At 34.4% G+C, this 27501-nt stretch overlaps 1 protein-coding gene across 1 annotated transcript in view; it reads left to right on the top strand.

Moving 5' to 3' along the window:
* The window catches only part of nrm (neuromusculin), a 694689-nt gene that overhangs the window by 594440 nt on the left and 72748 nt on the right, over positions 1-27501 (top strand). The window contains exon 6 of the mRNA XM_068768211.1: positions 15533-15682. Within this exon, the coding sequence (XP_068624312.1) occupies positions 15533-15682 (150 nt within the window). The remainder of the gene's footprint in view (positions 1-15532; positions 15683-27501) is intronic.

Here is a 27501-nt window from a genome sequence, read left to right as displayed (position 1 = left end):
GGCGGTAAAGGCTGTTCCCATTTTTATAGTTCTATTTGTAATATAGTCATCCTTTTTAAAAATGTAATTTAAAATTCCTGATAATCAATTTCACATATTTGTGAGGAAATGGAAATAGATCTATTTCCTGATTTCATTTCCACAGACAATAGTGGCCGATGCCGGACAATGTTGGAGTCGTAATTAAATTTTGTTTCTCTCTCTCTCTCTCTCTGCGACTTGAAACTTTTAATTCTGTATGCGAAACGCTTTCGGCAAGTTTTCTAGCCCGATACATCTCCCGTACGTGTGCCGAATTCAATCAAGACGGTTGATTATTGAAACAATGGATACATTTCCTAATGAAACTTTCATTATATTGCCTTTGTAAGTTTGCCCGGATTAACGGAGCTTTGGATTCAGAGTGCGGTTTAGAAAGCTCCACGGCAAATTAGCTGCGTATACCGAAGACAATTTAATGTTTTAAAACATTTTAACTTTTGATGAAAGTTATCTTTATGAGAGACCAAAAGAAATACGTCAAGTAGACTTGGTTTAATTTTTAATGGCCCCTCGTTTACCCTTTAACTATTTATTTATTTTCTTATTTTCCTTATTTCGGTCATTCGTTTATTTGTTATTCTTCACAATATATTTCCTTGTTTTAACTTACTGGTATTCTTCTACAGGTTGATTATTTATTACGTTATTGTAATTATGTATAACGGCGAACTTAATGCCGAAGGCATTTTATGAAAGTTAACTGCTAGGCAGTGCAGAGATAAATTAACAAAGATAGGTGAAACAAGTTAATATCATAAAAGACAAAAAAATAAATTAAATTGAAAGGAAAAATTATCACATAGAAAGACCTTAATTAAATATACTATATAATGGTTACTAATTTCTATTAATATAAATAATAGTAATATACACATATATTTAAAACTAGTATAGAAGCGTAGAACATCCACCCTTAACCCTTAATTAGGCGCATGGGGTCAGGGCCGCTTAAAATTCAAAAAATAAGGGCTTACAGTCTTCAGAGCGTACTAACGCTCTTTCTAGCTTCCTCATTCCCCTCGGGGTACGCAAATTAGTCACATCCAGAACATTAACTCTTGTGCACACATCGCTGTCCTTTAGAGAGCTGACCCCATGCGCCCAGTTACGTTCCAATTTTTGGCAAAGGTAAGTTTTTACTTTTGTGATTTTTTTTGTGTTTATATTAGTATATTGTCTACTGTTTATCTTTGTATGTGTGTATTTTGATACGGTATGATTTCTTTATGTATTTTTGAGTTTTTTTCTATGCTTTTTCTTTTTTTTTTTGAATTGAAATGCCTAACGACCTAATATTGCAATGGCTGGATGAAGTGCTTGATGAAGAGCAAGATGTTGCTGGTTCGGATTCGCAAGACGAAACTTTAAACGATGCTGTCATTGATAGTGCTCATAATTCAGAAAGCAAAATTAAGGAGTCTGAACATATCCAAGACATCCCTGTATCGACGGAAGATAATTATTTTTTATCTCGACATACTCAGAGAAATGGCCCGAAAGTGAAATGGTGTAAAGTACTACCATCGAACGCAGTAAGGACCCGAGCACAAAATATTATTTTACATTTACCTGGAGTATAAACATATCTGGAATCAACCCATTTGTCATACACAAAGCGAATACTGAGAAGACTTTGACATATACAAGACGGATTTTCTTGAAGAAAATAGCTGCGACACTTGTGGAAGATCACCAAAAACGTCGCATACAACTACGTGCTGTACCAGCGACAACAAAAAGACGGCTCCATGAAGTTTATAATGTGAACAAGGCGGTTTATCAATCGAAAGCTAAGCGCGGGCGCTGTTCATCATGTCCTAGAAAGGACGACAAAAAAGTGCCACCAAAATGTTTCAAGTGTCGTAAATTTATTTGTCAGCAACACTCAAGGATTTACTGCGTCGGATGCAGAAAAGAAAATTCCGCTGATGAGGCTGAATAAACTTTATTTCTTAAGTTGATCTTGGCTATGCCAAAAAAATTAGTTTAAAGTGAGGTTTACTGTTTTTGTTTTTTTTTTAATATTTTTAATGTCATAGTAAGTATTTGTTTCCTAAAGTTAAGTATATTAAAGTACTTTATTAATTACTAAAGAAATCCATTAAGATTTATTCCTTTTTGATACTCTTTTCTCAATATTTTTTTTGGGGTCATTTAAGACCCCATGCGCCTAATTGAGTGATTTTCTCAATGCGCCTAATTAAGGGTTAAAATGGGAATATCTTGTTATGGTTGTCGCATGATGCCAGATAAAGGGTGTTCATAACTTGTCCTATTGGAAAAGAACGAGAAAGCCTATTTCCAGTGGACATGACTACGGCTGAATTGATGATAAAAATGATTTATATTCACTGATATTAATGTCTCTGGCATCTATATATGTAACACCGTAAATATACTACATAATACACATGTTAAAAATTAAAAGAAAACAACCAATAACAAATTAAAATTAACAGTTTGTGCTCAACATGAAGTAATTGATACTTTAATGTAAATAAAAAATATCTCATTATTGCACAATAAATATTTTTATTTTATTTCATCTTACCACCAAAAATTATACATTCGCTCTAGTATCTTGGATTGCACATCAATTATTCGTGGAATAAATTTCAAAAGTAATTATTAACATCTGGTAACAACAGATATAACATATTATGTTATGTAATATCAAATAGAATATCAGAAATCAGTAGCAAAATGTAGCAAACAATAAATTTACATCTGCATCGAACATCAAACTATGCATCGAATTTCGTGAAATACACATATCCGTACATTTCGCGTAATTCAGAATTTTCTAGAATATTCACAAGTTGTAAGCATTCGTCGAATAACCGTTGGAAACAAAATCGAATATTGTTTTATGTTTCAAAATTAATGATTATCTAAAATAACATGATATGTGTTCGAATTAGAATAAATAAACAATAAAGACTTTTAGTATTTCTAAGTTATATCACTTAAATACTTCATCATCATTTGATTTCATAGAATGCCCACAGCTGGACATGGTCCTTCACTATTAATGCTTAATAAGACCTGATGCAAATAACAGTGCATTGAACTTAATAAGGTCATCTGTCTACCATGTGAGTGGATGTACAGCGCTGCGCTTGCCTGCGTGGTCTCCGTACTAAAACTTTATAACGCCGTAATTAAATGCCTAAATCAGTGTTTCCCATCGCTGGGGGTGCGTACCACAAAATATTAGAGGGACCGGAAAGAAATGTCGTTTCTGTGGACATAATTTACAGAAAAACCGATTGATTTTAACCCTCCGACATTGAAAATTTGTAAACTAGATGACAAAAGGTTGTTGATAACTAAGGTGAATGTATTTTAGATTATAAATAATTTTTTTTTCAAAATGTAGTCATATGAATTTAATTTAAGCGACATTATTTTTCTGTCCCCCTAATATATTTAAGAGGGTAATTCGAATATGGACTCGACATGAGTTTAACCCTTTCGCTCCGGGCCATTTGAATGCAATTGCAGGCTGCGACGCCAAATTTAGGTTAAAAGAAAATTATTTAAAAATTGCGGTAAATAATTTTAGGTATAATTACGCTTGAAAGCATGGCTTTGTGAGGAAATAGACGTGTGATGCCCAAATTCAACTGAATGTTCCAGAAAACTATTCCTACAGTTTTCATCTTTATTTAAAAAAAAATAGATTTAGTGCTGTAAATACTTTAATGGTTATAAAAGAAATCGGCTAAAGAAACAGCAACTTACTATAAAACCCCCAAATTAAAATAATAAATTACAGTAAAAAAAGATTTATAAAAATTATTTAAAATTTTAATTTGTTTTCCATTGTTTTAAAAATTTACTTGCTGTGTACAATTTCCTAATGTTTTCTTCCTAAAACCTATCATTTAAGTTTAGATTTAAGTTTAGATTAGGAAACACTTGCCTTTAAACTTTGTGTTGTTAAAAGTTCTTGTCGAAAAAATAAACAAGATAATACTTTTTGTAGTGAACATTTTTTATTGAATTAATGTAGGCTATATAAGTAAAGTACCATGCAATGTGTTGGTTATAAACTATTATTACATTTTCATTGTAATACTAAAACATTATTTGATTTTGTTTGGCGTCAAAAGTTTATCATTTATGGACCTATGTTGTAGTTTACTCAGCGAAGAAAGATTTTGTTTTATTTTTTTGCAATTCGTTCATGTAATTCTTTTAAAAAAAACTTTCCTCATAGACTCACCAGGGTATAAAAAAGTTTAAACCATCGTACCTATAGTCGCTCGTACCAATATATTGCATGAATAATTTTAATTTTTACGGATTATAATCAGAATCATCATCAAAATCCAAATCAAAAGATTTCTTTAAGGGATAGGTTATTACAAGAACTTTCGAATTCATCAATCAACATAATATAACAGCATTATGATCCCTACAGGAAGCTTACCACCGGCTCAAAAGGCAGTTCTGCTTACAGGAGCTGATGAGAAACTCAACAGTTGCTTTTTACTAATGTAGTTTTATAAAGAGCGCTTGACAATAATCCGCTTCCTGTCTTATAACCTACAATATCATGTCAGCCACAAGACGTCCACTGCTGTACTAAGGTACTTTAATAGAATTACAATAGGACTAGTTGAATGCTGTCTGCATCCAACGGTTTCCGATCACCTGGCTTCTGCCACTTAAACATGACAAATCACTGAGTTATTTAGGTTATTTTTTTCCATCTACGAATTTCTCCATCGTTTATTCGATATCCTAGAGATATCAGACAGCATTTTAAAAGAGTTGCATATATTCAGAGTTATTCAAACTTTAGTTTAACCTATTAAAACAATATTAGTTCGTTTCAAATAAATCGCGCCGCTCCGGCGCCGGATGTGGTCGTACCCGAAGGCAAATTAAACTGAAATTTCGTAGCGACCTCGCAAACCGGAAATTATAGAATAACTTTACATTCGCTTCATAAAATAATAAATTATGTGGTGTTCGTTTTAAACGTACTTGAACAAATAACTAATTAGAGGTATGGTCGGATGGGGCGGCGGTCGGTGAGTGTGCAGAATACGGTTATAGTGTTTTAATTCACTTTCCCTTATTTTTTTGTATATTTTTTGTGTAAACCCTTCAAAAAATATTACATTAGATCTCTCTAAAAATTGCACTGACCAATCGGTATGGCAAGTGTGGCGTGAATTGATACATACCACTATATATCTGAAATCCTGTTTTGGAGACCCCTCAGCCTTATTACTTACCATGTAGCATCCACAAAAGAGATCTAAAAGCTTGGCTACCTTAAAATTGGTCATGGGTTAAGACCCGTGCCGCCTTGAGTCCGAGAATTTTTGGGGAGTCCTGTGTTTAGCTGTGGAAGTCCAACAGCTGAGATGACGATACGTGTTATTAAAAATACAGTATAAAATGTGTATCTGATGTAAAAGGAGACACACGCATTACGTAAAAAAATATTAAATATTTAAATTATTAAACAATTCAAATCGCATTTTTAAAGTATTTCTTTGACACGAGATAAAATAAATTTTAAAATAACACTTAACAAACAATATTCCACAACATTTAATCTAGGATATTTTTAATCTTTTGTATTGTAAAAATCGTAAAAGATTTTTTTATTTAATTTAAATTTTCATACTAAATTGAATTTAATATTCCAATTGTTAAATCTTTTACTAAATATATGTCAACAAGTCATCAACATCATCATCATTTCAAAAATAGTTTACCCACTTTTGAAAATAGGCTTTACCCATGTCTTGTCTTTGCGAGCTTTCCGCTACCAAGTGGCACTGTGCTCATTCTTCGTCAGAGCTAGCCTTGATCAAGCCAACGAGAAATCCGAACAGACCCTTGATATTGTTGGCGATCTCGTTTAGGCACATCGGCTATCCGAGATGGATAACCCTGAAGGTTGGTAAGAAAAGGACCAATATTCAGCGGGCTGGCGGGCGGTGCACTTTGTTCCACGACTACCACTGCATGTGCGGAAGTGGCTAAATATTAGTCCTTTTCTTACTTAGGATGGACTTCCGCGAAGTAACGCCTGATTCCATTAAATACTGAAGGTTGGTACTCCTGTACACCGGAGTAGTGTGTGAGCAGCAGTCTCGTCCTCTTCTAGGCAAGCCCTGTACATAAGACTGTCTGTAACACCTAAAACAAACAGAGGTTCGATAAAAGAGATCATGACCGGAAAAAAGCCCTGCCACCAGACACAGCTGGAGCAGGATGTTGAAGAGCCGGAAGCTTGTCGTAGGCAATGCTTATTTTGCTTATCGACACTCCTCATGGCTTAACCATTGCTCACTGTGTTGATTCGTAGTGCGCTCAGATACGAGAGATCTGGGCAGGCTTTTCTGTCTACAAATGACTTTAACAAAGTCATAGAGTTTCATCTTAAAACTATATGTGAACCTTTCAGGGGATCCTCCTTCGGTATTTAAAAAACATGAGTGTTTTTTTACATTTCCTTTGTGCAAATAGTCTAAGTGAATTTACCTGTTCAATCAGCAAACAAGGGAAACAATCACCGAAGCCTTCCCCGCGTAATTAAATTTGTCACGAATTTACTTTTCTTCGCGCCTGCCCTTTTAAGAACAAGATTCTTACTTGAAATTTGTGGTGCCTTTAAAACAATTAATATGACTTGATTGTTAAGAAGCGAAGTAAGGTCGTTAAAATTAAACAATTTAAAATAAAATATTAATAATAGCCAAACCGATCAAAAGTTCTCGAGAGGCGATCACGGGCCGGTTAAGGCGGCATGAGAATGGCCCCCTTTTTCTTAACATAACACACTCTTTCTCAACGTTTGTACACATATATTCGTATTTAATGGAATCAGGCGTTATTTTGCCGAAGTCCATCCTAAGTAAGAAAAGGACCAATATATGGCTACTTTCGCCATTACACAACTACCACCGCTAAATCACTCAACACGTGTTTCACCCCTCCACGGGGCCTATTCAGAAGTAATGTTACACCGATTAGTGACAAGCACTCTGTGTTTGGTGCCTGTTTTTTGTTGTAATTCACATTGTTTGCCGCATGCGCATTTATCAGCAGGCTGGCGGGCGGTGCACTTTATTGCACGACTACGACCGCATGTGCATGTGCGGAAGTAGCTATATACTGGTCCTTTTTTTTCATGTATTTGTAATCTAGATCGGTCGATAATTTGAATCTATTTTTATGTATGTAAAATATTTTCCATTTCTGTATATAAGGAAACGTATTGTAAATGATAATATAAATAATTTAAATTTTATTTTGCTACATGATAATAATTATTACTTCTTCTTCAATCTATCAGCTAAAAGAGACGACGTTTATAAGAAAATGTTTAGATGAAGATGATAGAAATAATGGAATAATCGCTAATGTAATATCAATCGATAAACACTCACTGCAAGGCAACGGCTACCCATCTAAAATCGGCATGATGGCCGATGTTGCGCTACTGCATCCAATGACTTTCCGAAAATCTTACTAGCTCATGGTCGTCACTCTAGCATCTTTCGGCCTCAACGATCCATTGCGAGCGAAGTGCACGACCCACTGTAACTTCAGACTAACAACTCTGTAGGAGTAGTCGTAGTACTGTAGCTTCTTGTTCTTCGGTAGCTTCTTGTTCGTCGGTTGCTTCTTGATCTTCAGTTGCTTCTTCCTGCGTTGACCGCACCTTAGCTAGCCCTTATAATGCGCGCGGAGACTCTCAACAGCGCGATGCAGATTTTCGTTGCGTCTACTGTGGCGCCATCTGTCATTTAACTGTTTCATTGCCGCCGCCGCCGCGATGCAATTGACGGCCACGTGGGTAAGAGTTTGGTGTTTGAGTGGCGCGCGATATGCACGCCACAACTCTTTTTTCTCAGCTTGTAAAAAGTAAAAAAAATATTGAGTGTAAGCTTACACCAATAGTGGCAGATATTTCATGTTGACGATACCAAAAAGCCACTGTAAATATTTTTATTTTATAAATAAAATAGCTTAAATTGAAAGCGAATAAAATTCATGCAATGATTCCATATCTGCGCAAACAGCAGGTATTGCGGAACGCTAACTGTGCAGACGTGAATTCTGTGCAAACATCGCGTCTTAGATAACGATCCGCATACAAACTTCGATTGTTACCAAACAGTCGTATTCATTTCGATACGTATTTATTTCAAATTTATTTTGTTATAGTATACGTATAGCATTGTTTTAACTTCTATTACCGTCTGTATATATCAATAAACTTATGTCATCTGAGTAACAATACTACAAACTACTGTGACGTCAAGAAATACAAAAATTTGGTGAGAATTGATAAAGGATGGGGTATCTTAAACGTGATAAAGGAAAAGACTTATAAAGTCAGAGATTGATAGTAGATAAACACAGAAAAAAACCGAATAACAATGTTATAATTATTTTTAATAAAAATCTTTAGTTTTATAAGGTTTCTTGTTCGAATGGGTTATTTACCCATGCAAACTGCTTAGGATTAAGATATGAAATAAAAAAAATAATGTCAGAAACAAATCAATTACAGTAGGATAAAATTTTGGTTCTTCTGCGGATAGCATTTCTGGTCCAACCTCACAGCAAAATTCCGAGCATAGCCAACTCCATTGCTCCTGGGTGAAGTAGAGCTTTCATATCACGTCTCGAACGACTCGTGAACGGTATTATATACTAACAGATTATTGATCTTAGACAGCAACCTGTACATTGGATTAGCTAATAAAGGCTTCTTAATTTATGGTTATTTTTCATCACCATTATATCAGCTGATAACCCACTATACCCAAGCATAGGCCTCCCCCAAAGATGAACAAAATGTCCGGCCTTGCGGTGCCTACATCGAGCGACTTTTAATAAGTCGTCAGTCCACATAGTGAAGGGCCTTTCTACGCAACCCTCTCTGCCCCAATTGTCATGAGCTATATGTAGGATTTGCTCCGTCCACTTGTTTAGTGTGTAGCGAATAAATTTATAATAAAATAAATTTATAAATTTTAATGTAAGCGAAATAATCTCTGTTGTCAAAATGCTTTAGCTTATCTGTCAATCCATCGGTCTACGCATGCGCAAAAACTAATGACGCGCGGTGATTTGTAGGCGGTTGTCAAAACCGCATCTCACGCCAAAAAATATAATTTAATATAATAATGGCGTCAAGTGACATATGTGTTGTCGTTTGTGAATTTGTATTAAATATTTAGTGTTTGATGAAATATAGAATTAAAGACTATCTTATATTAATTTTGAATCAATGAATATGTACAAATGAGTGGTGAAAGTTTTACGTAAAAATTATTTCAATCGCATGACAAATAATTTATTACGGCGTTGGTGTATCTGAAGTTGTAGGCGGATGACTTAAAATAAATGTCTATCTTTCATTCAAGCGTTTTAATTTTTGTGCTCCAGCTCGTTAGGTGTTATCTCTAACATTGCCTACCTAACCTGTTAAACTCCAGAGCAACTGTTATTATTGCTTTTATATGACTCGATTTCTATTCATTCAAAACCCAAAGTATTTCACGATATTACATTGTGGAGATTATTAAAAGTAAGAAAGTATTGTTTTTAAAAAAAGCCTTTGTTCATTACCCAAGTGATTAGATAATGGATAAAATAAAGAATTATTTAATGGAACAAAGAGTCTCAGATAAGCCGAAATTTACGCTCGGCGGAGCATCGCGAAATTAGAGTTTGTACCGCGTGACGCCGCGGCCACGAAATTGAAATTAATTGAAATTAACTAATTCTGTTTATGTTCTATTTCAATTTCCAAGTCGCGGCTGTTAAATGTTACGATAACGTTCTACTCGTATATTTCAACAAAACAAACCTTTGTTAGAATTTGGTAAGCATGAAACAATCATCATAAGTAAGAAAAGGACCAATATTTAGTCACTTCCTCAGATGCACAAACACAGAATGTTTGGCACTCGGTGTAACATAACTCCTGAAGATTCCCCGTGGAGGGGTGAAACACGTGTTGAGTAATTTGGCGGTGGTAGTTGTTTAATTCGCATTGTTTGCCGCATACGCATTTATCAGCGGGCTGGCGCGCGGTGCACTTTGTTGTACAGCTACCACTGCATGTGCGGGAGTGGCTATATATTGGTCCTTTTCTAACTTTGATGGACTTCCGCAAAGTAGCGCCTGATTCCATTAAACAATCATCATAGTCATCGTATTAGTCGATAGACGCCCACGTCAAGGCCTCCCTCAATAAACGTCTTCATTCAGCGGCTTCCCGTGACTTTGACTATGTCGATGGTCTGCCGAGTGGAGGGCATACCCACACCACGTTTATCGGCTCGTTGTCGCCTCTAAAGAAACTGTAAGCATAAAACAATACAGTATCCAAATAAAACCTTCAACTTCAATGTTGCTAATTTTAAAATAAAATTATGTAGATTATTTTTAACTAAAATGAAAGAACTTTTCGTGCCAACGGCCATCGATAGCACGAGCGATGAGCTCCGCCAACTGCCATTTAAGACGAGCAATTCTTCGAGCCACGTCGGTTAACGTTGATATTCTGCGGAACACCTCATTTCTGATTCGATCTCGCAACGAAACTCCAAACACAGCCCCATCGCTCTCTGGGTGACCTTGAGCCTTTTATTAGACCCGTCGTTGATGACCAGGTTTCGGATCCGTATATCATCACCGGCAACAGGTATGTCACACATGGACAAAGACCTTCGTCTTTAAACGTAGCGGTATTTTGGAGAAGAAGAGGTTCCGGAGCTTCCTGATCGTTGCCCATCTGAGTTGGATTTGGCCAGTGATCTCTAGTATATATATATATATATATATATATGTGTGTGTGTGTATGTATATATAATTGGGACTACTACTGATTGGGATATATATGTGTCACGGTAGACGCGGCGTGGGTAGCGGCCATTGTGGTGATCTTTGAGGAAGGCCTTGTAGTGGGCGTCCATCGGCTGAAAAAAGGAAAAAGTGGTGGTGATATGCTCAATCTATAAGCTTGACAAAGAGTGCTTTGGCACCGTTTTACGACGCATTGTTGTTAAAAAGCTTTTAAAATTTACATTTAAGAAGTGCTTTAGTACAATGAGCAGTGGATACACATAAAAAATAAACAAAACAGTAAAAAAATACCGTTTTATTTACATTATTACTTCAGATTCAGAATGAATAGGTACCTATTGAGTCTGCTTGCTTCATCTTCGTCTACATCGTCACTTTGCGTCAGGTGAGTTGGCGGTCAAACTAGAAAAGAAAATATTAAAAAAAACACAGTATAGGCAATAAAGATATAAAATTCACGTCACGTCACGGAATATTATTTATTAAACATCTCCAGTATCAGTTGAACATTAAGATGTGTCCACACAACACAGATAAAGTTCCAAACGGATGTCATACTGCGCGCCTGCCCGTATGATTTATGATTCTGTTCTCGGAGCAAATGGAACTACTAATGGAACGCGGTACAGTTTCGATTATAACCGTAACTTTAAACCGTTTAACAACTGCGAGAAGAATATGACAGTGCCGTAATAAAGTGAATAAATTACCGTGCCAAAAATATTACCCTACAGTTATACGAGTTAGACAAAATACCTTATAATATCATTGTTTCTTAACATCAAATAGTAACTACGCGTGGAATGAAATGAAACACAGTTTCTTATTTAGGAATAAGAACTACTAATGGAATATCACAGTGCTTTATTATCGAATAAGAACTTCGTATGGAATATATCAGTGCACTATTATCGAGTGAGGACTACTTATGGAATATCACAGTTCTTTATCAACGAATAAGAACTACGCATGGAATATCATGGTGCCTTGATATCGTGTATGATGCACACAATGTCATAGAATTTAAATATCTCTTGAAAACTTCACTAAAAATTTCAGTTTCGTGAAAACTCTATAGTACTACGCGCGGAATGTTTCAAGACTGTAATATCGCATAAGACCTATTCACAGAATATTTTAGCACCATGATATCGTATAAGAATATATACGGAATTCCATACAGCTTTAATATCACGCGAGAACTATGCTTGGAATATTATTTATAAATGGTACGAATTGTCATAGTATTTTACGAACAGATTACAACTACGCACGGAATATTTTTGTACCATAATTTCATAGAAGATCTAAGCCCGGAATATTTCAGCGCAATGATGTCGTATAGTAATGTATACGGATTTCCATAGATCTTTAATATAGCATGAGAATTACGCTCAAAATATAATTAATATATATATACGTTATCGATATGATAATAGTGTCTGAAGAATGGATTATAACTACGCATGGAATATTTTACTGTATTAGATATGAGAAATCCACGCAAGTACCTATAGAGGAATGAATACGATATTTAACATATTTAAGATAGCTTACGAAATATATATGTTAAGGAATAACACCGATAGCTAAGACTTGTAAACAAATATAGTTCTAATTTGAATTCTTACTCTTTATAATGAAGTCGTATTTACCACCATGCTACCGTCAGTAAACAAAGGCTAGACTTGCGGTTGCAAGCGAATACAGTCGGCTCCGAATTGGATTGACGTCGCTTGCAGGATAACGGATGGATAATTGCGAACTGAATCCCACAGACTTCAACCAATCAAGCAAGTCACGCACGTCTTGTTAGAGAAGCTAAAGAACTTTGTTAAGGTGAAAACTTAAGGCGAAACAATTAGGTAATTTAAAAGTTCTTTTCTTTAAAAACCATTGTTTTTATCCAAAAACAAATTCGAAAATTTCTTACATACGATGAACTACATATTGTTGCCTTCAAGTCGTTCGGATAATAAATCACCTCACACCGGAGATCGGAAGAAACTTAGTATATGTGTATATGGAAGGTAAAATAGCCAGAGGATGGTCACCAATCCACAGGAGTATCGTAATTTCACAAGCGTGGAACACCACTGACGTTCCTGTCTACAACCTTTAGTTATAAAGAAACATAGAAGAAAAGGAAGTAGAATATAAAATTAACATTTTTCTATGAGACGACACTGCAATTCAGTTAATTATGAAATTAGGATTCAATATTTCTTTGTTCAAAATACGAATTATTACAATTCTTATTAATGTTGAATCTACCATCTGTTCGAATATATGCTACAGACCTGAGAAGAACGGGAAAAATATATTTAAAGAATATAATTTTTTTTATAACAATAAATTAGATGTGTAGCAAACATTAAAAAATTATAAGGAGTCGGATAAATCTCGACTGCAAGAAAATAAAACAGATGAAAATAAAAATAGTAATATCTAATAAACTAAAATTATAAATAAAGATAATAAATAGATAAAAGCTGCGAAATAAGAACCAATGTAATGAGAAATGTAGACGAGGAAAGAAATGCTTTCTGTAAAAAAAGATCAGAATGTGAAGAATGTAAGAATTTGCTAGGAAAAGAGAGAAAGAATTTGTGAGTTATAAGGAAGAGCAATAAAAATTATCAAAAAAAAAACATTGAATTAGACACTTGAACACATAATTCCCAATGTGTACTTTCTTCTACGAAATCAATTATATTTATACAATTTATAAAGTAACTATAATGCAACATTTATAATAAAGTTAAGTAGATTTTGATAATTCTTTTAAGTTACAACAGAATCCATTTCTATTGTTAAACTTATTAAGAGTCGATTTAGAGACTCTATGAATCTAAACTACTACTCTGATAAGCAGCGAGTCCCACGGAGCCTATTTCAGAACTGCCTGTATTTCCATCCGATGTTCCTCCCGTTATTCAGTTGTTTTTCTCGTAGAGGACGTCGGATGTCTCGTAGAGGGCGTAGAACACAGTCTTGCAAACTGCTTACTCATCAAAGAGAAGTGTAAGAAATATAAAGTGCAATAATCTGCAATTAGCTGTCTGCTGGGTTTATAACATGAAGAAAAACATATAAACATTACGTTTAAAAAGCTGGTAAAATATCAAACATCTAAAATGTAGCCTTACGAAATAGACAACCATTTCTTGTTCATTCCTTTTCGTGTAATACATACTTGAGACGTAAGTTCTTAGCATTCCACGGATTCACTGCGCGGATGCCGAGCCCAATGCGTTGTTAAAGAAGGGTACGGTGCGCATGGCTTTCGACCCACTAAGCTAGTTTAAGTAAGTAACCTTACAATATGCAAAGGTTAATCAAAGTTAAAATCGCCAATGCTGATTAAGTAGCCTGTTTCTTACATTAGCTGATATTCAGTCTATATAATGTAGGTCTTAAAAGAAAATTATGTGTAAAATAAAAACATTAAAGCTCCCTTTAAAGAACAAAATTAACTACATATATATATACAAAACAGAATGATTAGTTGTAGGTTTAAAAGCTATAAATGGGTGAATGTATAACGCATTTTCTGTTAATTAATAAATGGAATACCCTATAAGAAAAATAAATGATTACAGAAATGATAATACAGTAAGAAAAATCTTTGTTAATAATTCTTACTAAATATTAAAATTCAATCTTGTTTATTATTGCCCGGTAGCATTTCAATCGAAATAAAAATTTAACATATTTCAGAGTGATAATACAGGATAATTGTAAATATTTGCTAATAAATGACTTATAATATAAATTTACCATTATAAAACTTTACTATCTGATCTTTCATCCTGTATATATCGAATATTACTAAGATCAGTGAATAAAATTAATTTAAGACTACACATTTTCTTGAGCATCTTATATTGGAATAATAGTGTAACATAGTCTCAAGAGATTTAAATGCTCAAGCGATACAAATTATATCATCATCACCGTGATCATTTTAGCCGTAGGGTGCTACTGCTAGATAAAGACCTCCCCTATATAATTCTAATAGGTCGATAACTGCCAACATCTAGTGTCCCCCGACGACTTTGACAAGATTATATGTCCACTTTGGCGGCGGTGTCTTGCAATACGCTTGCCGGCTCGTGGATTTCATTCCATTACCTAAAGATCTGTTCATCTGTTCATCTTGCTATAGAGCTTTAAGTTCTCTATGGAGTTATTACGCCTTCGGCAGTTTTACACTAAGAGGCTTTCATTTATTTAGTGGACTGTAGCGTTACACGTGGGCTTAGCTTCGAAAAGATACTCGCAGGACGGTACAGTCAAGAAACTATTAACACTTTAAAAACGCTAAAACTAATTAATACAAACTTACTTCAGTGTGTAACGAGTTACCATATCTGAGAGAGAGTGCGCGGGGAACCGTACAAAAGTCCATACTATTTTGTCTACTGGGACCTGCGCGCTGGTGGGAGAGATCGCGATCTGGTCATTTTAGGGAATCTCTTACGAAACGCGGGGTGGGGTTCCATGTATGCTTGTTCAACGTCTATATTAATATGTATTCTAATAATATAATAATAATATGTAGTCTATATAATATGTATATGGATAGGTTTTTAAAAAATTAACAGAATGATCAAAATAGATTCGTTTGTTCCAGCTCAAACCATGACACCAGACAAGTCGACCGTCCAGCACGTTTTGCCAATGATCGTAACGAGATATGAACTTCGGGGGGAACTGAAGTGCGTCGTATCCTCCGCTGCGTTAGATGAACCGATAGTAAAGAAGATCGAGTTGGACGTCAAAGGTAAGAAGATGAAAATTTCTATAATTAAAGTGTAAACTGTTTTTTATAATATCCCACAGGCAATATGTAGGGAAGATACAGTTGTAAATCTTAAATTGTTAAGTTTATAGTAATGTTTCATAGTTTCAACCGTAAGATTCCCACTGCTGGACATATGCCTCTCCCAGAGACATACAATGTGATCAATTGGAAGCAGCCTACGATATTAAACAGGTCGCCTATTAACCCTAATGTATACAGTCAGTGAAATATTCAAAAGCGTCCCATTCATTTATTTATTCATACATATTTATTCATATTATTATCTCATTCAATCAATTTCAAATCAAAATCATATGTTAGAGCTCCCTTTGATAGAAACTAGTATCATATTGAACTCCCCTATAGCGACATCCCTCAATTTAAAGCAGTGAGGGTTTCAAACGCAATTTAATCTGACTAGATCCTATATTAAACTCAAATGGTAATTTTTTGTGGTCATAAATACAATTGTAAAGCTATTTATTTACATGCGTCAAGTGTACAAATAAATAATTGTAGTGTCTGTGTGTTTGTTAACATAACCATCTTTTACTACATGTATATAAATATATGTATGGTACATACATAATTTTTGTTTTAATTTTTGTGTGTCTGTTTGTCTTGGCTATTCTCTGAAATGGCTGAACCGATTTTAACGGAAACTATACTGACAGGTAGCTAATGTAATAAGGACTAACTTAAAACTTAAAAGAAACTTTATAAACATTTTGTTGTTTAATTCCACACGAATAAAGTCGCGTGGACAGCTAGTACAAATAGTTTAAAATTATTATTTTTTCAATTTTTTGTTTCAAAACTTAAGTATATAACATGTTTATTCAGAAACATTACATTGAAGAGATACCTGATACAAAAAAAGAACTTTATTCGCGACAAAACTTTTTTTAAACATATTATATATTTGATAGACATTAAAATAATAATTAAAGCTTTCTAAACATTACCTTTACAAAGTCCTTTATATTGATATGAAAGATTTACTCGATATATTCGACTTTTGTGTATACAAAATTTATATTTTTTACTGTAATTTTATATCATTATTATTCATATTTTTTTAATGTCTCATCTCCATCAAAAGGTTGTCTGGTAGAAATCGCCTAGAGCGATAACAACGACAAATAGCAGACCTGTATATAAGTTCTTTTCCTTTTTTAGTTAGTCTATGTTATTTTGTGTCATCTTCGTTTTGATTTTTATATAGAATTTTGGTAAACAATAAAATGTTAATAAATAAAATAACACAATTAATGTATTGGTGATATTGATATATTCTCGTGCTCTCTCGTATCTTTTAAAAGACAATTTCGTTCGAAATTATTGGGTACACACAATACAATTTAAACCATAATATAAATATATGATATAGATATATAAACAAATATAATAAGAGTTTATAAACCATAATCTTTGACCCCTGTTTATTAATGTTTTTACTTGTTCTGTCTTTTGATTTTTTTTGCATTGTTTGACCATAAATCATTAAATGTTTTCATTGACATAGTTATAAGGTAGCAATTGTAAATAATTTTATATATCTATGCTTCTAGTTTGTACTTTCTTACTACTTTTTGTTACTGTTTATCTCCAATAAAGTAAATAAATAAATAAATAAACACATTAAAGAATAGAAGACTCGAAAACTTACTTCTCCAAAAGTTTAAATACGTTAAAACGCAGTCCATTACGCGCGCAACGAAGCAATCATTCCATTAGTTAGGTTAATAATGACAAATGTAAAACTCCGTTCCAATTCGTCAATATTAGCGTCGACTAACGCCAGGTCCGGAGCGGCGGTGAAGGGCAACAGTGTCCCAGTTTTTCGGTTTAATTTCGCGAAGAAATAAATTTTCATTAAGGGACCGCTTGATACCGTCGTAATTAATGGGGATAATTACCCCGGCATCGTCTTGCCGGGAAGATAAGGGCTACCCAGGGAGCCTCTTTACAGCTTAATATCTACCAGACTTATTTCGTTTTTTTTTTATTATATTTCTTCGGCTAATATTTATTTAGCTAAATATCAAAACTTTACTTATCAATATCGTTTCAGCGGCTGAAAATAGACGTTCTTTTTAGATTTTCAATAAGACCGGTTGAAAGCCTATATTGAAAGCCTTCCAATTACCTTAGTAAAATCGTTTCAGTGTATTTAATTCATATATTTTATCTTTAAATCTATAAACGATGTAAATAAAGTAAGTTTAGCGTTATATAAGATTTTTTTTGAAACATGTATCTATAAATTTAACAATTGAGTTATAACATAAATATTTATATTTTTGATAATAAATATTTTAATACAGCATATCTGAAAACGAAGGTGTTTGACTATTTATGACTCAAAGATCTGTGACGTGGTCGCTTACGATGGGCCGAGGTCACCCAGAGAGCAATGATGAGGGTAATGATCGAAGTTTCGCTGTAAGATCGGAAGTGGAGGTTTGCAAAAAAACAACAAGTAGACTGTCAAGTAGCTCGAAGAATTACTTGTTTGAAGTGAAACTAAGCAAGACACATGCTCGTTCAACCGATGGCAGTATTTAAGGTTTATAAAAGGTTTTAAAATGGCCACCACGAGTCGACACAGTAGGTCCACCTACCACCGAAGACATAGTTAAGATTACGAGAAGTCACTGTATATGTAATAGCGTATGAACGAACAACGTAGCGATCTTCAGGGAACGTCTATGCCTTACAGTGGGCGTCCAGCTGCTGAAAAGAAGAAGTCATATGATTCATACAAATATATACAAATTTATGTTATGCACTATTCTGTTTGAATCTATAAACGATGTGATGTATTGAAGTTTTCAGTTACATGAAGTTTTTATTTGAAACCGAACCGAGAATCTATAATCATAACAATTGTGTTATAATTAGTTATAAAATCTTTCAATGTAAATATTTTAGCGATTCCTTTAAAAGAGGTTGTCATCATTTGAGCGTCGTCCACAGCTGGAAGTAGACTTCTCTTATAGATTTTTTATAGGATGATTAGAAGCAGGCTTGTATCCTACGATTCCTAACGACCTTGCGCTGCTTTTCAAATTCAAAATATCTTTCTTCAAGTAGGTATTTACATGCACTTTTAAATCGCAGATTATATTAACGTTATAAGTAGTAATCTATCGCCGGCTCTAAACGATGATCTGTTGAGAAACGCCGGTCAGAAAAAAAAAACAATTTTTTGTTCATTTGTACATTATAATTTCAACTATGTAAATGAGTCAACAAACCAATTTAGACACACTTCGATCGACTTAAAATTCTTGAAAGCTTTAATAATATACCATTAAGTTTAACTACTTTTTTATACTTTTAGTTTAAATATATAAACTTATAGACTTATTAACATAACGAATGTGTAGTAACTTAGATATTAAAGTTAAATATTATAGCAATTTCTTTTTAAATCTTTTTTCAAATTCTTATAATCTCATTTAAAGGAGTATAAAATTCTTAGATAGATTTTGTAAGAAAACCTTTACTATCTTCACGTTTCAGAATTTGCATACTATTATGTTAATCCTTGAAAAAGTGTGGGATGGTCTAATTCTGAATCATTGTTCCACTAAATCATACTAAATTTTCGGCTCCAAGCCGCGTGTCCTGGGAGATTAAGTGAAGCTACTTTATTTATGCCCCGGATAAGTGTTTGCAAAAGGCTGCGGCGCTATGTGGGTTAAGTACTAAAATTTTCGTCAGGTTGTTAATCTAGACTTCCAGACTTTCGTGAGCTAGGTTGTAAAATATAAAATTCCCACCCAAGTAAATTAAACCTTTACGGTATGTTCCACTATATCCTGTAATAAATAAAAATCGCCTGCACTTGCTTAGGTTGAGTTTTTATTTATTAGTAATTGTGGAACATAATAAAATTAAATTGGTAAAGACCTCCATAACTTGACTTCGTATGGTGGTAATACGAAAAATTTTCCAAGGAAAATCATATCGAAAACTCCCATATTTAGAGGTCACCACGAAGTTTGTACTTGTTACCGTGTTGCCATACTAAGTATATGATATATATCTAGGTACAGTCATACAAAGTATATATACTAAAACAATTTTGAATTTCAAAAATAATATCTCTGTCTACGAGATGAATTTCGTTTGAAAGAATGGTTATCTTTTATTTTCACTGCATCAATTTCAGTGAAGCATATTTAAAGTGAAACTGAAGCCATATGTGCTGCACTTAACCTACGTAATACGTATGCATTAATGCAATGCACTTTAACAAAGTAAGTCTTTGAAAGTAAGTCTAAATGTAACGAGAAAGATTCGCAATTTTTTTGAATTAAATTTTTTGCAATTTTTTTGTAGGATGCCAAAAATTACACTTAGAATGCAAATGTAAATTATTTATTGTTTTTTTTTTAATAATTTCCTTGAGAACACGTCATCGTGGCAAATGATGGCTTGTTGCGTGGACTTAGTTTTTGAACAATTTTTCCAAGACCACTGAAAAATATTTACATTTTTAATTAGTAAAGATGCTGAAACGTTATAACGATGAATTTAGAAAGATAATTGAAGGCTATTTTAATAAGACTCGTTTGTTTGACCACCAAGTCGCCTTATAAAAGTGACAACATGGCCGAAGACGCACGCAGACTTAGTATGTATCTAAGTAAGAAAATGACCAATATTTAGCCACTTCCGCACATGCAGTGGTAGTCGTGCAACAAAGTGCACCGCCCGCCATGCCGCTGATAAATGCGCATGCAGCAAACAATGCGAATTACACAACTGCCACCGTTAAATCACTCAACACGTTTTTCACCCCTCCACGGAGCATCTTCAGGAGTTATATTACACCGATTAGTGCCAAAAACAGAATGATAATTATTATTTATTCCATTAAATAATTAGTATGAATCTATTCACTAAGATCTTGAAGAGACCTGGGTTACAACTGTCGGCAAATAAAGTGTTAGAATATTTTTTATTTAATAATATTTTTATCTTTAAACATCTAACGTCACGTTTACTTCAGTAGGTGACTGACACTTGCGTGTGCAAAATTATGATGTCATCCGATAGACGCACATTGCAAGGGATAGCCCCATTTCCCTCCTCCCCAAAAGAACGTCGTGATAGACGATTTTCCGCTGCCGAGCGACTTTAGAGAATATACAAATATCTTTGGATAAAGAGTCCGCTACAACAGTATATCACAGTCTTTAAATATTACGCCATTATTGCTCTTACGTGGCTTTAAAAAAAATCCTTGATAAATTATTGGGTTACGTAAACGCCTGGTTGTTCGGAATTCACTTTTAATATTATCACCTGTTCGCCGAGCGGAATGCAATATTCAAGCAAATATTCACGTTAATAAATTATTCATTGAATTTATTATAAAATAATATTTGTGTAGTAATCATGTCGTTTATTTACTTTTTTTCTGTCGGATATTTTTTATGAAACATTCGTGAAATGTGCGGTTGATTCGTTCGATGTAAGGGAATATTGGTCGTTCATTTTAAAATGTTCAATTTTATTACAAAAATACAAAACGTTGAAATTGTGGTTCACAGTGTTCGAGTGAAGGTTTTTCCTCAAAACACAATGAAATTACTGTGCTATAATAGTTATTTTTGAAAAGACACCATGAACAGCACATAAAATATAAAATAGTTTTGATAAGAGTCTAAACCCAGCTGTAAGCGAAAAACCAGTGAAGCGCTAATTATAGAAAGCATTATAAAATGCCTTTGCCTTGCAGTGAAAAGAGTGATAAACAATAGAAGGCCTTAAAGAAGGCTATGTCGAATATTATAAGAGGAATAAAGCGAAGAAATGAGGAGAGTAAAACGTGATCACATAGGACAGGCCTCTTAAAAAGGCTAAAAGTCAGCTAGAGAACAATGCAGAGGGTAATGCTCGGAGTTACGCTGCGATATCGAATCAGAAATCAGGAAATTCTCAGAAGAATCTAGATCATCGACATATTAATTTTCGAATGGCAACCACTTGGTGGATCGACAACATAGTTAGGATCGAGATAAGTCGTTGAATACGGGCTGCGCAGGAGCGGTCATCTTGGCGATCTTTGAGGGAAGCAGATGACCTACAGCGTCCATCTGCTGAAAAGAGAAAGAAAAAGATGTATAGTGAAGAATCGTATAGGATAGAGAACATTGGAGAAGATCTATATTTAGCACTGGATGAAGACTCCAATGGAGCAAATAGGACGGAAGGCATTAATAAAAGGCATTAGTAGGGTAAATGTCCAGTAGTAGGTGAATGGAAACTATAGGAAACACATTTGTGATCATCCTTTAAAAATTAATAAAAACAATTTGAATCTAAACAAAGTCCGTAGCATTTAATATGAAGCGACAATCAAATCAAACAACCAAACCAGGTAAAGTCGTATCAACTAGACAGATGTTAACTCGACCACCGGCCGGTCGTTTGTCCCGGTGACGTGAGATGTGACGTCACTCGCCACCGATGCAACATCTGATTGAGCTGTCAATCAAGCGTCCAAACCGACAAAGCGAAGCCGACGTCCCGCTCGTTTATTCAAGCCGATTGATAGAACTGCGAAGTTTTTAAGTGGATGGAACTGAATAAACGCGATCACATTTTCTATTACGTCTTTGTGAATTAAAACCAAGAAATATTTTTAAATCTTTTTTACGTCGAAGAGGGAAATGTATAAAATAATCTTACAATTATATGAGTCACTATATATCTCTTTAAACAACTGTATAAGCTTTTACTCTAAATTGTATTGTGTTTTTACTGTATGACTTACATTAAAAGCAGTGAGTGCGATCGTTCGCAGGTTTGTTACCCGGGAAACAATCTTATATACGAGTAATTCACACTTTGTGCATTAATTATATAGATTTGCTTGTGATCGCAAACAATTTCAAAATCAAAATCAAAATGTTCTTTATGCGAATCGGCTATTAGGAAATCAACATAAAATGACGACATTGTTATCCCAGCACAAGCTACCACCAGCTCGGAAGGCAGTTCTGATGAGAAGTGCCGATGAGAAAGTCAACAGTTGCTCTTTACAAATATAGTTTTATTAATAGTGCGCGACAATAATTAGCTTCCTGAATTAGCATCAACTACATTTAATTCCACGCATTAACATCAGTATAGTATTCTCGGATAGAATAATATTTTTTTTTCAATAACATTTCTTTAAATTCGGTTTTCAATCTCTTCAGTAGCAGATGGCATTGGTTGTGGGATTTTATTGTACATATGCCTAGTACCATTACAGTTTCAGCAGCGTCCTCTGCGCACCATAGTACCACACTGTGAACACCAACCCACCTGCCAAACGTGATGATTATGGTATATCACCCATAGATATGCAGTGGGCATCTATGGGCTGAAAAAAGAGAAATAGAGAGTGAGTAGGCTGATTATCAGCTTAAGCTAGTAGAAGCATGTTGCTGAGTTATAATAAAAGAAAACCAGTTAGACCTTATCGGAGGCAGTATTTATCAATTGTCTACAAATAGTCACAAATAGTAGCCAACAATGAAAAGCATAATCGTGAGAATGAGTTAATACTTCGTCCTTTTGAACTGTACTTGTGCAAACACCTAAAGGTTACAAATAAATACTAAAATTTGATAATTGTAAAGATTTGTCTACATAAACAACATTAAAGAATAAAATTAAATAAACAAAATTTATGTATAGCACAGATTAACGCTAAATATTTTATATAATCAAGAATTCATCACTTTTTACTCATTGACGGTATTTACAATTTAAACAATTTTAAGAAAATTATTCATTAAAAAAGTTCATCATAATTGAAACACTTTAATTGAGTTTTATTTAAGTTCAGTTAATTTTAAAAGTATTATAATTATTCGAAATATTTTTGTATGTGAATAAATGACCCTCATTCAGCGGTTATAGAGAAATTTGAATTTAAATATTCCCTTCTGTTACGAAACACAATACAAGTCGATACCAGTGGATCACGTAAAGTAGAATATTCCAGAAACATCGTCACATTCAGAATCGATGTCATCAAGCCGACTCCACCGCAAACGATACACTGCAGGGCCGGATTTACGCGCGCGGATCCCTATTTAGATTTAATGTCCCAAGTTCCACCATAAGCCAGGCGGAAAGGGACAGATGTGTAGTTTAAGCCGATTAGTTTTCGTCCCGAAACAAACATCGATATCCGGAATCGATACAAGTTCGATTATTAATCGCACGATTATTACTAGGCCGTGTATCTTGGCTCCGTTCATACAGGGCCGCATTTGAAATGATATTTTAAAACGTTTGTTTATTTAATTATTTATTTGTATATCTTTTATAGCTGTACGGTACTGTAAGGTATAGTACTCCCGAAAGATATCTATCTATGTAACATTATCTTGCAGCCCATCATTTGGAGGCATGCATGCAGTTTGAATTATTTATGATTGTACTCCGGGAATCAACCTAATCGAACCCGCGCCCTACGAACGCTAAAGTCAATTCTCACCGCACTTACACTAAGCAAATTACGACGTATGCATTAATATCAAACATAATCAAATTACAATTTTAGTTCTAATATTAACGGTTAAATGCAGGCTGTTTGCAACCGTTATTACTAAAGGAATGAAGCACATGGCCAAAATGATGTAAGGATATAGATTGTTAATGAAAGGTTGATGGATTTCCAAGGATCAAATTAACAAAATATAACTAGAAAGGTTCCTTAACGACTACGCTAACGGATAATGTTTTAACCTTCGTCTGTTATTACATCAATTAAGCACCTTGAGTATATCTTAATTAGCCATCTGAATTAATTAGATACGATAAACCTTATTTTCGAATAGAAGGTAAAATTTAATAAAGATTTATTAGTACATTAAATACGTGTTGCTTATGTAAAATATGGTTTTGTATTAGTCATGATTTTGTTGTCGAATGATGTAGAAGTACTTGATTATCGACCCTTCGTGATGTGAAAAATGACTAAGTTTACACTCACTAAGTTTAATTAACTTGTGGGGACTGCTGAGTACGGCCCTGCGCTGCGATCGACTCACACGCAGCTCGGTCGGCTCTGCGCGTACGCATCCCCAGTCGGCTAAACGTCCCAGCGTCAAACGCATGTCGCTCGCGTCACGGCTAACATTTTTCGATTGCTATTTCTCTGTATTTAATTGTTTGACTCGACTAATAAAACTTGTATATCATTTGCGGAGATATTAAATTTCATTTCAAGTACGAAAAACACAAGGAAACTATCTCTATAAACTGTCTACAGAATAAACTACCTAATAAAATAACAAAAAAATGATTGATCATACTCAAATTATGTTGAATTTTAAATTAAAAATATATGTAAAAGTATATGTCTTTTTAACAAGCGGTGCGAAAGTAATGTCCTAATTTGAAACGGCAGCCATTCTTTATAAATTTAAAAAGGGTTCTGTTGATTATAATTAAATGTCAGAAACCTCATCACAATATATGAAGAATCCCTGATATTATCTTGAAGTTTCATTTTGTTAAAATCAACACCGAGAAAAAAAATTGTGTAATAACGTGTGTAATATATATTTCATTTCAAGGATATTTTGAAATATACGATCTGATGGTTATTAAATTCTTATCCGTTTCATTTTGATCGATTCCTGCCTAGTTCTGCACTGTTCTGTCTATTTTCTCTGCTTTATATTCTGCTATATTCTGTTCTCGTTTGTTATGTTGTTCACTCAAATGTTAAACGATATACGCCTTTCCTAAAGATTGCTACAATGTCCAGTCTTTTGCCGAATCTACTTCTATACTGCTACACTCTACTCTATTTTACTCCCTCTTTAACAATTTTATTCTATTCTTCTATTTAATACTTTTCTTCTATAACTCTACGCATAAAATTACAACAGTTATATGGGGATATTTAATGGAATCAGGCGTTACTTCGCGGAAGTCCATCCTAAGTAAGAAAAGGACCAATATTAATTAATATAAAGGACTCATGTGCGGAAGTGGCTAAATATTGGTCCTTTTCTTACTTAGTTATATGAGGATTCATATTAAACATAAATTTATAAAGTACCTAAAGTTTTTAATTAGGAAAACGTCGATACTTTTGATATTCCCTTACTCAAATTTAATCTTAAATATTGAAAGTACACGAAGGAGATTTTTATAGACGCTCTCCGAATACGACCCTGTCGAGTACACTGAGTGGCAAGTATATAGTAACGGTTTCCATCCCCTATATTTTACATATAAGTGCGCATTAAGCCATCACTTAACTAGCTCCGAGAGGTACACTGGCGAGCAATTTTAGAGCCGGCCCGATAAATTGCCAGACCGTCCCTCTAATAAGGAGCAAGACTGCGTTATTCAGGGAAGAAAGCGTTACGATATTCTGAATTCGAAATTTATTTAAATATTTAATCTAAAACAACGTGGGTACTTTTAAAAACTTGATCTCTTACTTCAAGTATCTCTCTCTCTCTAGTTGCTCAATAAACCATTTAGATGATTGTGGGATATCTCTTATTATTCATCTTTTCATCCGTTGGACTCCCACTGCGAGGTTTTGGCCTCCCTCAAAGATCACCAAGGTGACTCCTGCGCTGCCCGCATTCAACGATTTCCCGTGAACTTAATGGTCAACTAGTGGAAAGCCTATCCACGCTGCGTCTACCTGTTCGTGGTCGCCACACGAGAACCTTCCGCAATATATCTAATAAATCTAATTCAAAATGAGGAGATCCGTACCAAAACTAAATCGACTTAGCCATAAAAGCAGAGCATGGAGACAACATGGTCACTATGTGCTTAAGATTCTCAAGTAAAGCACGTCCTTTTATAAAGACGGAAGAGCTTGTTAAGATAATCGGCAAGATTCCAGAATCAGGCCGCTTACAAAGTCCTATTGTAAGTCTCCATTCAAAGCCTAGTGTTAACAAATAAGAAAAGGACTAATATATAGCTACTTCCGCCATGCAGCAGTAGTCGTGCAATAAAGTGCACCGCCCTCCAGCCCGCTGATAAATGCGCATACGGTAATCAATGCGAAATACACAACTACCACCGTTTAATCACTCAACACGTGTTTCACACCTCCACGGGGAATTCTCAGGAGAAATGTTACACCGATTAGTACTAAAAACACAGAGTCACGAAGTCGTACTTAGGATGGTTTTCCGCAAAATAACGCCTGAATCCATTAGATACTTAGTATTAATAAAGACGAACCGTGGAAAATGGAGAAAAAATAGGTAGATTAAATCGCCGGACTATTTAAATCTCTCGAAATTTTGTAACACGGTTAATTGTAAGATTTGGCTAAACTGTATTTTATTAAAAGTTAATTATTAACTTTATATCGATATAATGTCGAACATCACTCGAAAATTTCACCACTTCGCAATATCGACGGTCGACAGAACACCAGACTGAGTCAGTTTCGTACGCCCCAAGTGTAAATAGGGTGGAGTGATAAATGAATTAAAGACATTTACACGCACAGTTTGGGGGAAAAATTGAGTGATCGCTTCACTACGTCTCACTGATTATCGGTAATGGTTTGTTACTATCAACACATAAAATAAATTATTTTTATTTTATTTTATTAACACTTTTTTGTTCATCATACACAATAGATAGAAAAAAAAACAATTCATATGGTACAAGAGGCAGTCTTATCGATCGAGGCGATCTCTACCAAACAAACTTTGGATGGAAATGAGAAACATTAAGGAGAGGGCATACAAAATACTTATATATACGGACACCTATATTTATATTTATAA

This window comes from Battus philenor, unplaced genomic scaffold, assembly GCF_028537555.1.
Source record: "Battus philenor isolate CCGP_79_NKW_IND1 unplaced genomic scaffold, ilBatPhil1.0.hap1 SCAF_25, whole genome shotgun sequence".
Lineage (NCBI taxonomy): Eukaryota > Metazoa > Arthropoda > Insecta > Lepidoptera > Papilionidae > Battus > Battus philenor.
Note: the sequence above shows the minus strand (reverse complement) of the source record. Positions and strands in the feature narration are given on the sequence as shown.